Consider the following 18,384-nt stretch of genomic DNA (forward strand, 5'->3'; position numbering starts at 1 on the left):
CTCTTCCTGTCATATGTTAACAAAATAACTCCTTATGTTAAAGGTGTAATTGAGAGGTTAAGTAAATTTCCAAATTGGTTTTTTTTTTAATTAATATTGATTCAATGTCCCAGTTTGACATACACAGCTCTATTACATGGTGGCAATATAATGTGGTCTGACACAGTGAGACCCTTTTTTTTAGAGGTGTAATGAAACACTTAAATTTTCTCTTAGGATATTTCCGGGTATGAGTACTAACAAAAAAACCCCCTTTGTTTTGTGGATTATTTGAATAAGAACTAAGTTCGTACATAAAATTTTACCATACCCCAACAGTCCTTGAAGCATCTTTTTAATAAAAACAATTTCTCAGTGCACAGCACATCTTCAGGACAACCTATAGAAACTTAACCACACAATACAGCTGTCAGGACTGTACTTATACGGAATCATTCTTATAACTGGCCTCTGTTTCATGTGTGTATCCTGATGAGAACCAAGACTGAAGAAAAAAAAACAGGGAAAGAAAAGAAAGTAGATAAAAGAGTGCAATAGTTAAGATACCACTGCACTATTTTGTATATGCACTATATCACCAAATTCAGTGTATGTATTTCAATATTGACACTACTACATTTGTTAAAGTTGATGCCAACACCACAGCAGCTTTTGTAGCTAAAGATCTTTTTTCTCTCACTCATCATCTCTTAACTATGTGAAAATAGAAGGGTTAAATTGCACTCTAGCATATCCATTTCTATTCATTAAAGCAGCCAGGTTTTACTGCACACAGATCTTGAGAAACATGAGACAATGAAAAAACATGCAATTAACAGAGAGTACTTAATGTTATCTCTACTCAGCAGCACCAAGTGCCTGTAATAGAGCAAGTCCGCTGTAATTCCATGAAAGATAAGATTTATATATCCTAGCACTTCTGTTACACACTGATGAATGGCATAAAATTGACATAATGGTTCTTCAGGGCTACAAAACGTGTTTTCTTTAGCAGTGTAATTGACAATGACTACATTGACCTTTTCTCAATAATTGTAACTGCAGTAGAGCAATTAGACAAATCGTCACCTCTGTAATTTCCCACACATAATATGCAAAAGCAGAAAAAAGCAGATTGTTAATCACTTTTTTATACTGATGTTACTGCAGTACAATATTTTACAATTGCATACATGAGTGAAAGCTGGAGTGAAAAAATTTGTTTAAATCATATACTTAAATGAATGAAAAGTGACAAATATAGAAATGAAATATCAGAAATATTTAAAATCCTCTTATTTCCCAAATACTGTGTCGTAAATTAACATTTGCATCCTTCACTATTACCATAGTATTTTTTTTATAACATTTCATATTTTCATTTATATTTTGGCTCACTTAGAGCCCCTGTATTGTAACCAGTACTAAACTAGATACTTTTATACAGACATTCCAAAACACCTGTGCATATCAAAAATACTCAGGAATTTGTAGCATTTGGATTTTACATCCAACAATTCAGTATTATAACTGTCTCCTTGTTTCTCATTTCGTCTTCCTCTTCTCTGCAGGTATTTACTGTCACCTCCAAAGAGGAAGTAACAAAACCATGAAACACTTTGTGCTGTGCTATTATTCAAAATGCCCATGATTGTTACTGGGAAATTGCAGAGTATCTTGTTTTATTAAGGGATTTCTTCACAAGACAGAAATGTACAGCTACCAGCAATGTTGAAAAACATTGAACTTAATCTCTTATATAATGTGTGTCACTAGGATTTGAATCCTCTTTTAAAAAGTAAAATTGTATCAGTTTTTTAAGACTAAGTTAATAATATAGACTTTATAATATATCATTGTTTCACCTTGTATTTCTAGAATAGGGTTTCATCTTAATGTATGACTAAGTCTGGACACTGTACATTTATTAGTAAAATTTCTATGTTGAAAAATATCTTTTTTATGGAAGATTCTGTAAAAAAATTCACTTTGATGTTCCTGAACAAACTCTGCATAACATGCATGAAGATGTATATATCTTTATATATACAGATGCTACCCAATATTCAGAATTTCAAAGGAAAAATTTTGAAATTTCAGGAAAGATTTTGAAATTTCTATTGAAAAGTTTTCAATAGAAAAGCATTCTATTGAATGATGAAACCTTTATAAAGAAAATTGTAGAACATCACCTCACCTTATGTATTTGTTGTAAGAATTTATTTTCCAAAAGTGGAGGGAATTTGTGCAACTCTTGTTTCTATTTACAGGCGTACCACTATTGAGTGTTGTTTTTTTAATTCGAACATAGCTGGGTTACCTATGTAAACTATACCAACAGTGAATTTTAAAATACTGTAAGCTGAGAGCTGATGCTCAGCCATAGCACCTAAAAATTATTTCTTTTTTCTGTAGCCCTTTTAATAAGCAATTGAACAACATATATGAATCTTATACGACATATGACTTGCTATAATAAGATAGTTTAAAGCAAGTTTCTATTTAACACCATTGTTCTCATGGCACTTGCTGAGAAAGACTAATTGTGACAGGCAACTAGCAGAATATGAAGAAGGGTTTCTAAGGTCTTCCCTCCTGAAAAAATGAGTAGCATAATTTGCAGTCTCAGGAAGAGAAGTTTTACTTTGCTCTGCAATACTTTTTTGACCCTTTGAATGCTCAAAATAATGATGTAAAATGAGGCCTGAAAGGGAAGTGAGATAAATGATTTGCTGACATAAAGCTGAAGATCCAGTGACAAATTCTATCTGTAAACCCATTTTTGAGCCCTTGTGTTAGGACCTGGGGACTGCAAAAATATGGGTTAGAAATAGGGTTAGAAATCCCTAATCACCTAAACTATATTAATGTGTTAATTAGACTGTAAATGGAAAGACCAGCTATTAGGGCAAGATCTAGAGAAGAATAAAACCCTACCACCTGTTCTTACTTCTCTCCGAGCAGTTTCCATTTTGGCAGCCAATTAAAAAATGCTTCAAGAAGGTTTTTTAAAGGTCTATCATTCACTTACAGACACTTATAATGCAAAATTCTAGAAAACAATTTTATGAACAAAGGAAAAATAAAAACAACTCAAACTCTACATATTCCTTTAACTTCTGAAAGATTCATGTTTTATCTTACTGTATGTTACAGTACAGTATTGTACATTCATTGTCTTGAGCTACTTGGAGCAGTACTTGAAGAGACCAATCTATCCATAGCTGTATAAGAAATAAATATTAAATTGCAATTTCAATGTTTTCTGATTGGTATGCTAGTAAAAAATTGCTACAGCAGTGAAAAGTCAAACTCTAACTTTTGTACTCCTTTTTACAAAAACTGTGGTTTTCATATTGCCTCATCTGATTTATTTCATAGATCTTACAGGTATTCAAATTAACAGATATATGAATATACCACCATTCAGACCAGGGCTAATCAGGAAACATCTCTGCAAACTTAATTCAGCAAATAATTGACAGCATTGACCACTGGGATACATTCATTACACAGAAGAACAATTGGTCAAAGCAATGTTACAAGCAAAAATAAAAGTTTATATGCTACCAAAAATTCTTCTGAAATGCTTATTTTACAATTTGACCTGAAGTGTTTAAGCTCATACCTAACAGCCCTCAATTCTGTGGTAGGATTTTGTCAAAACATTTTTTCAACAGAAATTTTTTCTAATTATGTTTTAATTAGAAAATTAAATCTGTCAGGGACATCAAAGAAGAATGTTTATTACAGCATTCCAGGACAGTAACCTATAGTAACCACAATAAACAAAACATCTTTTAGAAGAGAATTATACAAGAAACTCCTCATAGTAGAAATCTTTATCCTTTTGCTTAGAGCAGATGTTTAGAACAATTGTTTAGCATCACAGGTAAGGAGATACCTAGATTAAGATATTACTAGAAAAGCTAGTTTTTACTTGTATTTTTTTTCACATTGCAGCTGATCTGAAGCTGCCCCTTAAACTCAATCAACCTAGATGAAAACAAGTCCCCAGATAAGGTGGGGATAGGTTGGATTCAACCCCAAGTAAAGACCTTAGTTCTAGTTGAGATATACATACACCACTGGCCAGAGAGCTGGCAGAGAGGTCAAATCCAATCAATTATCTGAGCCCGGGAAATCCAAAGCCCATATAAAAGGGTAGCCTTTTAAACTCATTGCTGTTTGCTGATTATCCACAGCATTCTGTCATGTGTCTGTCTCCAGCCCATGACTCCACATAACAGCATTTCAATTATCTTTTTTCTGGACACTAAATGCAAAACCAAAACAAACACAAACCAACATTATTTTTCTTGGAAGTTTATACAGTTTTAATATAGAATGGATTTTTGTGGGTTTATGCTGAATTGAGGGTTGAATATAACCTAAAATTTCTCAGTTACTCCTGCTATTATGTAAAATCAAGAGCATCCATTATAGTTAGCTCCAAGCTACAATAATTATTGGCAGTTGTGTTGCTACTGTCATCAACAAGAGTCCAGAAACAGGCAAGAAAGCAGTCCAAATGGAGATCACTGAGCACAACTAAGTTACACAGAATGTATTTTCCTTTTTCTTCGGTTGTCCCAGGAGAGTCTAATGTCATTTAAAATTCCTGACACAGTCTTCTAAGCCAGAAGACAATTAATGGATAAAAGCTTGAGCATGCACTTTTTATTTTCGTCCTGCTGAAATGCCAAAGGATGGCACAAATTTTCTAAGCTAAGTTCTGCTGGCTAATAACTACTGGGTCTGAAAGTAGAAATGGAATTATAGTTTGTAATACAGATTAGAGAAACACTTTGGGTAGCAAATGGATATATATTTTATACATTAATAAACTATATCACACATGTGAGGAAAGGCATCCGCTCAACACAGCCTGCATATGTCAAAATACAAAGGACCACTTTAAAAGAAATCAAAACCACTAGATACAGACATGCAAAAAAAGAAACCACTGAAAACTATCAGCTAAAGGACATACACAGACTGGAAGAAAATAGAGCTATACAAGGTAAGATCTTCTAATTTAAGTAATTTTTCACAATAGGCAAGTATATTCAGTATCAGAAAAAACTGAATTAATATTTGAATGCCATCTGACAGGCCTTTCTAAGTAACATTTTGTGCACTTTTCAGCCTAACAAGCAAATTGTTATGTCTTGTTGATAAAAAGCTCCCAAGAGCAGCATAGAAATGCAATTTATGCAATAGAAAGGTATCCAGTCTTCAAGAAGAAAATTTATCTGAATCAATTCAATAAGAACATAAATATTTCAAGAGTGGGTATCTTCGCAGTGACAGTTATCAGAGCCGTTAAAAAATTAAGTTTGTTAGATCCTAAGTCAATTTACACACGATTTATAAACATATTGAAAATATGTTGGAATTAATGTATTTCATATACCAAGCATAGAATTAATTAAGGAGTATAAAAGGCCTTTTGTCTCCTGTTAGTATTGTGCAAATCAAATGTATCTCCCAAATGTACTCTTCCAATCCAGGTATGGCTGGATTTTTTCCCTTTTATATCAGCTCATGCTCGATTTTCCAGATTGAAATAAATTGTGCAACTTCAGTAGCATTGAAAAGGACTTTCAAGGAGCTTAGAAACATGAACTGGCAGAACTTCATAACTCCTAATAAAGTCAAGCTAATAGCAATATGTATCTGGAAAGAATCAGAGGAGGGCAGAACAATTCTTAGATAATCCACTATACACATCTGTGAGTTTGAAATTCAGTTTTATGAATTAATTCCCATTGTTCAACAGTAGATGGAGAACACAAATTAGCCTTTGGGCTCTGTTCTTTTCTGCACTGAGCATGGTCCACAAACAGCTGATTAATCTTTCTAGAAGCCAGATTTTTTAGATGCTGCATCCAGCCTCAGGTTTTGAAACAAAGGGTTTAGCATCAATAACTCTTGGTAAAGTCTGACTGAAATGTACTGTGCCTCCAGCAAAAAAAAAAAATATGACTGATATGTTACTCCTCAAGCAACAAATTGTAGGAAATCAGACTTAGAAACTTGCCTAGATATAACTCTTAGGATTTCCCTAAGTCTTCCTTAACTCTTAAGACTTCCCTAAATAGGAAGCACTCATTCATTCAACACATTCAGCAGACCTACTCATATGCAAAAACCTGCTATGAACCATCCCAATAATATATTATATATGTATGTGTACATTTGCATACAAAAAATTAAATATAAAGGCAAAACATAAACTTCAAAATACATTATTTTTGAAAGAAAAGTAACAAAATATAAATAAAAAACAAAGTTATTCCGAAACTGTAACTGCACTGATCTCAAATAACAAGTATTATTTGTGTGTTACTTTAGCATATAAATTTATTTGTGTGAAACCATATGTATCATGTACAGCTTGTTATTCTGCTGACTTCTATAAAATGTCCATTTAGAAGTATACTAGTTAATTTTACCAGAATGGAAATAAAGTATTAATCATTAATGACTTGTCATGTCTCTTTGTGAAGGCTCCTTTTCTAAAAGTAAACAGAAGACCTATCTTTTTATTTTACTATATACAGGTTTGGTAGGTTAACATTTCATTGCAGTTTGCCTTCCCTCTGTCTGTAGGAAACTTAGGGAACAAATCAGGAAAACACTACTGGCAATAGTGTTTTGCCTCCAGACCATTCTTTTTATTAGGAGTACTTTTCATTTACTAGAGACCCGTATACTTCGAAACACCTCTACTAATGACAAGCTGGCAGGTGTTGGTAAATCTGGCTAGCTACAGCATGTCAAGAGCTAACAGGATTTCTTTTCTCAATGGAAAGAGAAGTACTATTGTATAGAACCAAGCAGACCCAAGAAAGCAAAGTTGGCTCTTATCCTGTGTGAAACTAAGAAGCTAAGCACAGATGGGATATACATCAGAAAAAATTATCATGTCAAAGGCAATAACCACCTATAAAAATGTTCTAAGATAATTGAGAAAAAAACTATGAAAATTTGAAATACAAAGCACTAAGAGCAGGTAAACTAGTTTTATTTTAACTCTATCCTTTGAAAACAAGACGGAAAGTCCTGTTTGTTTCCTCTCTTGCTCTGGGAGGTGTTGCAAGGACAATAAATACAGAAAAAACTCACTGTCTTTGGAAACAAAATTTTTGATATTGTGCTGCAAGGGAGCAGACTACAAACCTCAGTCTGGAGTGGCTGGTGTTGGGGTGCAGGCTGGAACTTGTCAAATTTTTTCCAACGCACAGTATTCGGAATTGCTCTTAACTCTCTGACTACCAGGCTCACAACCATCTGTTAAATGCCACAAAGGCTAGTCAAATTAGCTTTATCAGATAAAGTCTGAAGGGGAGGGATAATTAAGACAAGAAATAAAACGAAGTAGGAGGAGGTACCAATTGGTACTGGAAAGACATGGAAAGAATGAGGGCAATACACAATTTTTCCCACTCTTCACTATAAGCAGTAACATCAATGATGCTGATAGCAATATATCTCTAATTCCTTGTGGGCCTTCTTTAGGACTTCCTTGACCAATACATTTTCCAGAATCGGGAGATAATGGTCTGTTCAAACATGACAAACTTTAAAAAATCAGAAGCATGCAAGGAATATGGCTGCTATGGTGGACCTCACCTCATGTACCTCCATCTACCTTAACAATCAAAATACACAGTAACACAAGAGGTTCGTATGAGAGTCACAGTGTATAAGTTAGGAAGAGGCCTGGAAGGCACCCTAGAAACCTTGTCTCTAAGGAAGAAGAACCCACAGCCTCTCTGGGCAACTTGTGCTAGTGGTCAGCCATCATCACAGTGAAGAAATGTTTTCTGATGTTCAGAGGGAACTTCCTGTGTCTCAGTGTTTGCCCACCACCTGTCACTGAGCACGACTGGAAAGACCCTGTCTCTGCTCTTTTGCTCCCTTGTTTCATGTGTTTATGCACATATTGAATCTTCTGTTCTCCAGGATGAACAGCCCCAGTTCTCTCAGCCTGCCCTCACAGGACAGCTGCTCAAGTCCTTCCATCTTATTTATGGTCCTTTGCAAGACTCTATCCAGTATGTCCATGCCTTTCTTGTATTGGGCAACTGAGAAATGGAATACAGCATTCCCAGCGTGCCAGAATCACAGAAATTATAGAAGTTATAAACGAGATATAAGTGGTTTTGACAGTGAAAAATTCAGGCTATATTTAATGACTGGACAGGATTTTTCATGTCTTTTCTGTCTGTATAGAACTGTGAGGTCTGGGAACATTCTGCCCCTCTAAAAGGTAGCTGGACAAGCTGGCTGTGTCCTAGCTCCCTTCAGTCACATGGAGGTGAGTATTAACCAGTTTCTTCTCTACTCCATGAGACTAAAAACTAGATACATTGATTGAAGGAAGTCTCAGACCAATTCACCACGGTTTTGAAAAACAGCAAATCACAATCACAAGGTATGAACAGAAGTCAACAAGACTTCAAGCAGAGGGACACAGTTTTAGCCTTTTAAAACTTCTATTCTTTGTGTTGCTCACTTGTTTTTCCCTGACTATATCTACAGGCATCACCATGACCACCACTTTAAATTACCGTTTATTTTCCTTATCACATTATTACTGCACTTTCAATGCAGAATACTATATTACTGCAAGTCATTCATTCTGTCAGCTCAACTTCCACTTCATCACTATCTTCCTCTTCCAGCTGACTACAACTTTTTAAAGGTACATTAAATTCCTGTATCCTTTACAAGTCAGTACCTATTGGTTAATCTTGAATTCTATAAAAAAAATGCTCCTACATTTAACATCACAGAAAATTCAGAATACATCAGCTTTCTTTAGTTTTAACAAAAGAAAATCAGGGCTCACTGAGTAATCTGATCACGATTGAAGATAATTAGTATGCAGCATCTGACACATTTCCTGTTTATATGATTGCATGATCCCACCATAAGTTTATGCTCACCTGCACATATACAAAGGAAAAAAACCCACCAAATAATTGCCTTTTTTTTTTTCATTTTGAGCTTAGAACCCATGAAGCAGGAAATAGCCTAAAGTGAATTTAGAACATGGCTATGTTCCTTTCAAATGGTATTTATACTGGATATACTGACAGGCTGTAAACAATACAGTCAGTGCAGTAAATCATTGGGACACTAATTCCTTTTTCTCTCATCTTTTCAAGTACTGTGTCTATTCTGACTGCATGGTGAATTATAGGTTGCAAACTCAGAATATAACAGTAATTGCAATGAAGACTACATCTTCTTTTCTGAGACATGGCAGGTTGGATTTTTTTAAATTTTCTGTACTGCTTTAAATTATAACACTGGAAGTATTTTATCTGTACAGAAATGATATATATACACAAAACCTTTCTGTTTTTGTGATGCATTAAGGAATCAGATTTATAACACACTGTCATTTCCATGCCTTCAGCGAGTACTGCACTTCCTTAATTTCTGTAAGGAATGTCATACAGAAAATCATCAAGCCACATTTTGTGTCATGTCTGCCATTTTTAATTATTAGCAACTAAGTTTAAGAAATTTCTCCTTTGGTTTAACAAGTGCATACCTATCTTGCAGAATTTTTTTTTTTATGCCACAACTCATAAAATTGTTTAAGCAGATGTTTGTCCCTTGCACTGAATTACTAACTAATCACAGGAGATATTTATCATCTCAAGTTTATACATGAGAATTGTCAGAATTAATCACCCTCCTCCTATTTTCACTATTTACAGACTGTCATTTATCATACATTTCAGCAATGTGACAACAGTGGACTATTTTCCCCATTTTTCAAGTATGTTAAGAAAGACAAAAGCATGGCAAATCATGACAAGAGCTTGAAAGTTTTACTGTCTCCAATAACATCCACTTCCACCAAAAAATGGTCCCTAAAAAACTATTTCTTTTAATACCAGTTTTATCTCAGTTATAGAGATAAGTAGAATCAGCAGGCTAAAGCTAATAAATGGTAAGTTACACCTAATTATAAAAAATGCATTCTAATTTTTATCACTGGTTAAACTGCAAATAGTATGAGAACGATCTGTTCTAATCAAATGTTTGTAAAAAATTATTTCTTTGTTAACAATGCTGAAGAAACAGTTCCCGGAAGCCTTTATAAAGTGGGTTCGGGGCATGTTAATTGAAGATGAAAGGATGACTAACACTGGTAAGGTTAATGATTGCTGGGGGAACTGCTGAGCTTGTGTGGAATCATACCCCATATTCTTTTCCCACTGCACTGATGAGTAAGAAAACATTTAAAACAAAGATACCCAGAATAGCACAAATATATGGCCACTGCTTGATTCTGGAGCAAGTTCATCCTGCACTCATGGGCATGAAAGATGCCATTCTCACACCACAAGATGCCATTCTGCACAACAAGAGCAAAATTATGCAAGATATCACATCACTGAAATAAGGTATGAGTGATAACACCCAAGTCTACAAAAGGAAACACTGAAACGTAAATGCTACCTCGGCATTCACAGAGTCACAGAACTGAGCTGTGAGGAATCCACACTTGGAGCAACCTGTTCTTTATTAACTGCACCCCATGGAAAAACCCCACAATGGAGCAGTACTTGAAGAACTGCAGGCCACGGATAGGACATACACTCGAGTACTTTGTGCAGGAGAGAATGGAAGTGTGGGTAAGGATACCTTAAATGCCTGCCAGGTGAGCACCCAGCTGCTTCTCAGCCCTCCCTCCTCAGCAGGACTGGGGAACAAAATAAGATGAAACAGGCCTGTAGGTCAAGATAAGGAATAGGAAATCACTTGCCACCTATGCAAAACAGACTTGGTTTGGAGAAACCAAGTTTGGAGAAATTAGCAGTTTGATCTAGCTGCTAATTGTCTGTCCTGCTAGACAGAGCAGGATAATGAGAAATAAGAACAAATTTTAAAAAACCTCTGCTGCCATTTTTGCTGGGCCAAGTTTACTTCCAAATCCCTTCTCTCTTCTCCCACAGAGCAATGTGGAATGTGGGTCGCAGTCAGTTCACAATACTTTTCTCTGTTGCTCCTTTCTTCTCATACTCTTCCCCTGCTCCCGTGTGGGTGTCTCATTTCACTTTATCCTGCTATTCTGGACTAATCACAAAAGGGGTGTTTTTTTCTTCTTTTAATAGTAATTAAAAAAAAATAAATACAAGACCCAGAACTTAAAGTCAATATAGAAAATTGCCATGCTTAGGTGTATTCTTTGTCCAACTTCTATGCTTTGTTCTGAATTTTAAAAAAAAAACTTGACAGTCAGTTTCAAATCATTTCACAAAACATCTGCAGGGCAAAGCAAATTTTCTTCTAAATTTAATTAAAAAGTATGACATTCAAAACAGTAAGTAATTTTAAAAGTAAAATTGATTTGTGTTACATTATTTCAGTTTTTATTGAGTTCAAATATTTAATAGTAGCTGACTAAACATCTGATAAATATGCAGAATACTCTAAGGAGATCTCTCAGATAACTCGAAATAGCTGAAATTAAATTAGAACAAAGAAATGCTAGAATTCACCTAGAGTGATTCATATATGTATTTTATACAAATACTGTATAAAAGTACAGTTATTATCTGGAACCTTTACTATATCCACAAGTCCAGATTATACAATATTACGGGAATAAATATCAATGCTCTTGAAGCACATTGCAACTTCACTCACACCTAAAATGATGAATACTAAGATGCTATAGTAGCATTGTAGTCATTAAACTTAAAATAGACATTTTTGATTAGGAAAAACATAAGCAAGATGAAAGCCTTGAATTCTTCCTTTAGAAGGAACTTCATTAAAATAATTTCTACATCAAATATGCAGAGACATTTATTTTCAGGAGGAAAAAACATTTTCTTCTACTTTTCCAGAAAATAATTCTAGTGCTCACTAATCTTGCATTTTATTAAAAAAACACTGTAAGAACTGACCTACTATTGTGATTCTCATGTCTGCTAGTGAAATGGTAGGGTATTCACATATACCAGCAGCTCTGGGACTAAACACAGTGAGTTAATCTCCTGCTGAGATAATCTTCAGCACTGTATCCTCTACCCACAAAAAATCCAGGTCTCATCAGATGGTCCCAAGTATCTACATGAACTCATGGTAGGCAGTCAACATAAAATTTTGAACACTTCTCTAATGTATGGAAAACCACATTAACAATTTACTCTACTAAGTAACAATGTGGAAACACCAAAACGCTCTGTGCCAACAACTATGATACACAGATCTGAGAAATCAGCAGTGCATTAGTGATCTAGTCAAATAAAGTAGATGGAGAGTCTCTGAAGGAGAATTCTCCTTTCTTCCAACTCTCAAACTGTACAAACAGTTTGATTTTCAGGTTTATGGCCTGTTTCCATGTTTCCACTGAATTTCTTTTGTTGACTTCCTGACTGCGGACCTTGTGAAATGTCTGTATTTTCAAGTTCCTACGTCCTGGACTCCAACTATATTCCTTCAGTGTGGTTAGACTGTCCTATTACACTACCTACTCTGGTTTATCCATAGTGGATTTTCATGGAAACACAAAAGAAGAAAGGGACGTTTTCTCAGAAATTGAATAACGAGACTACATCCAAGTTTTCCATCCGTGCTAACAGCTCAAGGAGGTGCACATTAATGCCTCTCTTCCCCCCCCGCCATCACCAGTCAGAAGTCCAATGATGATTAGCGACACCACCACAAGATAAATAAGCAAAATTCTCACCGTTTTACTGTGCCATGGAGATATTGTATATTATCCTCCAAGTCATAACCATAACTTGCTCTCAACAACATCCAGATGCTCTGCAAACCTTAACACCGGCTACTTAAGTCACCCACAACGTGTGTAATAAATTACATGAAAAAATACAGCTCTCTTGAGACATTATTACAAGAACATGTAGCACCACCTACAGAGGAAGAACCAAAGTTCGTAAATGGTTGGGAAAATATTGTCCTTTGACTGCAAAACTAATTGATAATTTTGTATTGCAGGTGGAATCTTATCCTGGGTGACTGGCAGTGCCATGGCACAAAAAAGTCTCACTGTACCTGTAAACATAATTCCTTTCTTTGTCTGCATTATTTCCTTCTTTCTAAGAAGAAACATAGATACAGTAGAGGGTGGCAAACACCCTCTATACAAATATTACACAAATATAAGGAAATATTTTAGTAAGATGATGACTGAAGCAAGCAGAAACACTCTTAAGATTTCACAGTCACTGCCTAGCTTTTAAATGACTGTCCCTAACTGAATTATGTTACACAGATGTTGAAATGAACTGCAACTCTCAGTCCACAGTGATGAGATTCACAAAATAAAGTTAGACTGTCTGCTGTTTGCTTCCTGATCATTACGGATATTATAATAGGAGATGTTCCTTAAACTATTAAAAAACCCACATATGCCTGAAAACTTTGCCAACATATCATACTACATTTCCTGAATCCTCCAAAAGATTTATTTCTAGATTATCTGTTTTTACTTCATCAAGTGAAATTCCAAAGAACAAGGGCAGTGACCATAAAAACAACTTCAAGGTGATAAGGTTGTCGAAAGCAAGCTTTATTATAGAGTACATTATTCACCTCACCATGTACAAAAAACTCAATCCTTTCCAACTGCAAAGACTTGAAAAGAATTTGCAAGCTTGGTTTTGTTCATATTTGAAAGAAGTAGGATTGTTTCTATAACAAACATAACCAATCTGAAAAAGAGTATATGAAGCTTTTAAGTGAGCTGTAATACTTAGAGAAGAAATCATTACATTAGATTACTTCAATAGCGTTTTATGATCTTGCTTAACTCACATCTTGTAGAAACTTTTTTACGAGTCATCAGAAGACACTTCTTTTTCCTTCATTTGCAAACTAATGCCAAGGGTATCTCAGCTGAACATATTTTTTGCCTTAGGTAAATTAATTTTTTTTACTGGCCCATATAAGCCTTTTAGATGCATGTGTCCAAAACAAAAAAGAGCTCTAATCAAAACACAGAAACAACAGTCTTCATCAATTCTTGCATATACAGAAGAATCACTGCAACAAAAACCTTAGCAAGTGCCTGCCAAGCAGCACTCTTACACTATGAAAATTTAAGTTATTTAAGAAGAAATGTAATGATCACAGGATTAACTCTAACACCATGTCACAACCAAGAATGAACTGTAAGTGTTCTAGAGTTACACTCTTGCTTATGGAAAGAATTTTCATGGATTTCTAGAAACAATCATGAAATCTAAAAGAAAGTTTTAAAAGTAGTGACTTATTTCAGTCAAGCCATAATCAACTGCCTTTCAAAGCTACTTAGCTCTTGTAAGTTATACTGGTATTTTAAAAACTTTCTGGTTTTCTTTCACACTCAATATTATGCACAAAGAAGCCTCAGCCCTCAGTTCTCTAAAGTGAGCAGAACACTGTCCTATTAAGTTTGAAAAGATCTAGAATACAAGTCCTGCGTAGCTGGATCTCACAAGTAAACCTGCTTGATAGTGGGGTGGGGAGTGGGGGAGAGGTGGAACTAATCTTTATTTTAAAACCAGGAATCAGGAAAAGCATTAGACTGCTACTATCTCAGATGCACTGGGAAGGTATCAAGGGACAGAATCTCTTCTGACATTCCCTCTGACTAGGAGCCCACCCAATGGCATAAAATTAAAAAAAAAAGGTTAAACTTAAATAATTAACTAATTTACTTAATTTAAACTAATTTGCATTTTAACCCAAGCGCCTGAACAGTCCTGTGAGCTTTTGAAAGCCGACCTGTATTCTCAAAGTGGATACACTCAAAATACTCCGCGAAACTGGTGTTTTCTTCAAATAAAATCATGTGGTTGTATCATGTTCCTTTTATAAAATTTTCCATTATTCTCAATTGAGCTTTTAGGAGGAGTAAAGCAACCAAATTTATTCAGTTCAGACTAGTATTTGGAGTTTCATGCCACTTTTAAAATAAGAAAAATATCTGAATTGTCAAATAACTCCTTCAGATTTACAGGCATTAATTCTTTTCTAAATTCTCTCTTTTTTCCTTAAACCAGAAGATAGTATAACAATTAAAGTTTGTAAATTTGAATTAAGTACTAATAAGTACAATCAAAAAAAACCCCACAAAATGGAAAACCTTAAGAAACAAAAATAAACAACTCACAGTTACATACAGAAGCAAATAATCTGTCAATGTTTTGAAAGGGCTTCCTCTGCTTGCTAAGATTCACAATTCTTATAATTCATACTCAGTGTGTCGTTTCAGAGTAATATTCATAGAATTAAAATATATACTTACTATTATAGTAATTCTAATAAAGGATTTTCAAGAACAGTTCGACAGCAGCAGCTCAGATCAAACTTAGCAGACTGCTGTACTCAAAACATCCAAGCAGATGGACATATGTTTCTAAGTACTTTAATTAAAACCTGAAAACTGCCTGTTTTTTTATTTGAATTTTTATTCTTATTACTTTTTCTAGCTTATCCTGGAATTTTCCAGTAACCTCATTCCACATGTGAAAATAAGGCCCTATAGACAGAGATGAGGCAACTAAATGCTTTCAAAACCACTGAAGTCTCATCAAAGGTCTGATCCAAACAAACAAATCCAAGAAACGAACTTAAGGGCTAAAAGAAGTTATGGCAAAAGTTACTTGTACTTGCTATTGAACACAATACAATTTTATTATTTTTACAATACTACACTTTCATCAAAGTCTGAGCTCACCTACACATCAGTACACCATTAATGACTTTCGAAAACCTTGAAAGCATATCTTATTAACAAAAACCAAAAAGTAATCATGGGAAAGAAGTACAACTGCTAGAATACCTTGTTCTGGTTTATATGAAACTGCTTTAGAACCCTTTTCTGTTAAAAGTGTCTTTTTCCTTTTGTTTAAAACAGCAGTTATAATGAAATGGTCTGGCAGAAGTAATTAAAAATACTCTTTCCTGTGTACCCTAAGGCACTGATTTTGCTCAATTTTTTGTTTAAAAAAAAGTTAACTTTAAAAATTCTCATTGTTCATCTGATCTGTGATATAATTATACATAATCTTTGTCCACATACTTGATGTTGAAATAAATTAGTTGATCAAAAGACTGGAATACAGCAGGGTAGGAGGTATTCTGGTCAGAAGGAAAAGGCTAGGTAATAACCCAGTCATTGTTCCATCTTCATTCTGAAGTTCTTTGCAAAAAAAACCCCCAAACCAGCCAAACAACCTTGCTGCTTTCTAAAAATACAGGAATTCCACTTATTAATTCACAAGTAGTTTATTTTTACTTATATAGTCAAATGTATGCTTCATTGTTTGAGTGCTCATAAATTTATCTAAATCCTGGACACCTACTGAATGAGTCAGTTCAATAGCAATTGAACATTTCAACCACTCTTTGTACAGAGCACATTCTCCTGAAATCTGCATAAATAAATTAGTGCCACCATCTGGTCATAAACAAACTGTTCTCCATTGCAGAAATAGGCAAACACTCCACAAAATAGGTGTCTGGATGATTTACCCAAAACAAGCAAGAACAAGAACTCAGCAAATACTGTTTACTTTAATCAATCTCCTCCAACCCCCAAGCCATGAGGAATTATTGTCAACTAACAGAACCAGTTAATTTGCATTACACTGCTTTTAGATGCTCTTATGAAGTTACCTGTCATTAATGATCCAGTTCAGACACAGATTGAGAGAATTAAGGTTTTTGCATCTCTTTACTATTTCCATCACGGTTTCATTGTCCAGTTCTGTGATATGACGTAGGTCCAAGCTTGAAAGATTTCTTAGCTATTGAGACAAATATGAGAGAAAGAAATAATCTGAAATTCATTCACATACATAACTGTTGAAAAAACTGTTAATTTTTCTGAAAGTTGCACAGTATGTGCAAGCTAGTCATGAATGATATTATTACTATATATTTTACAAAAAGCAAACATATCAGAGATATTCACAGAGTTCACATTGAGTAAAGTTGTGATTCAGGCTCTCAGTCACTACATAAAATCCAGACATTCTCATTCAAGATGTCATACAACCTACAATAAGGGCCTAGGCCCTCCTCATCCTCTTAAATACATGGAGTGTAAGACACCAAGGTAAGGTAAAATATCAACTCATTTAGGCATAATAAAAATAAGGCATGGAAGGAAGTGAGATAGCAGGCTTGTGCTTATATTCAAATTAATGCAATTAACGACTCCAGAGCATAAGACTTTCAAAGTAAACAAATAATACAAACTCACTGGAAAATACAGTATTTATAACGTAGTCTCGCCTGCACAGTTATCAATAACAGATTGGATATGCTAAACAACAAAACTTGGAGTCACAAAACATTGTGATTAGGAGTTATGCACTAATTAAACTGACTAGTGTTAATCATTCTTGTATCCTTCAAAAGCAAACCCTTTTACAACTTTTATGAGTTATGGATTAAAAAAAATAAATTTACAGACTTCTCCAGTATCACTCCAGTCATAACAACCTCCAAGTACTGTTTGCTTTTCAAGCTGTCTGAAATAATCTCTGTTATACTCTGGAAAAATAATTGCATTAGGCAATATTGACACTTTAATTAAATTTACTTTCTCTGTAAGAGAGAAAAAAATGATCCTCATCAGTGATTTAAGTCACTACAGATTTGATTAGGTAAAGACATCCAACTGAGATCACATAATTGGTCCACTTCAGTAGTTAATTATTAAGTCAATGTATTCAGAGCAGGTGGGTAGGGGGAGAGATGGTAGCATGGGGTGAGAAGAAATGAAGAAAAGGAAGAGAAAGGACTTCAAATGTAGGTAGCCTTCCACAGAAAATGGAGTTTTGTTCTTTAAGTTTTTAACAGGCTCCAAACAGAATTTGAAGATAAACTACCCCAAAAATTATACAAAGCAAGCGTAATATCAGGAACTGTCAACTCTGAGGAACACTTGCAGGGTACATCTGCAGAATGTAGGACAATATTTTTATTATTATGATACTACCACAGGTATCACTGTGGAGATAACTTGCTGCACTCTCACTGAAATTCTGATAAACTTTTTTGCGTATTAGGGAGCAGAGCATATCGTGATTGATACAGTGTTGGTAAAATAGACACCTTTTACAAGCTCTTTCTGTTCTCATTTCATACATGCTGCTCCACCATGAAGTTTATCTTCTATGTGCCGGAAAAAAGCTCATAACCAATTTCTCATTTTTTCCTGCATAAATTGCAAGAAGGGGAAGCTTTCAGCAGCTGTAAATTTCCTCACCTTCATACAGCTATTCATACTAGATATTTCAGCCTTTAAAACATGCAGGCAATAATGTGGTCTATGCCTATGAAATACAGAATACACCCGCTGGACAATTCAACAATGAGTATGTTCTGTGACATTAAACAACTAAGGAG

General features: G+C 34.7%; 1 protein-coding gene across 2 annotated transcripts in view; it reads right to left on the reverse strand.

Annotated features, from left to right (window-relative positions):
* Window positions 1–18,384, reverse strand: part of FBXL17 (F-box and leucine rich repeat protein 17) — a 280,165-nt gene that overhangs the window by 164,815 nt on the left and 96,966 nt on the right. For both annotated transcript variants that reach the window (XM_039733406.1, XM_039733407.1), the window contains exon 6: window positions 16,645–16,775. In XM_039733406.1, the coding sequence (XP_039589340.1) occupies window positions 16,645–16,775 (131 nt within the window). The remainder of the gene's footprint in view (window positions 1–16,644; window positions 16,776–18,384) is intronic.

The sequence above is a fragment of the Passer montanus genome, unplaced genomic scaffold (genome assembly GCF_014805655.1).
Source record: "Passer montanus isolate IOZ18808 unplaced genomic scaffold, ASM1480565v1 scaffold87, whole genome shotgun sequence".
Taxonomy (NCBI): domain Eukaryota; kingdom Metazoa; phylum Chordata; class Aves; order Passeriformes; family Passeridae; genus Passer; species Passer montanus.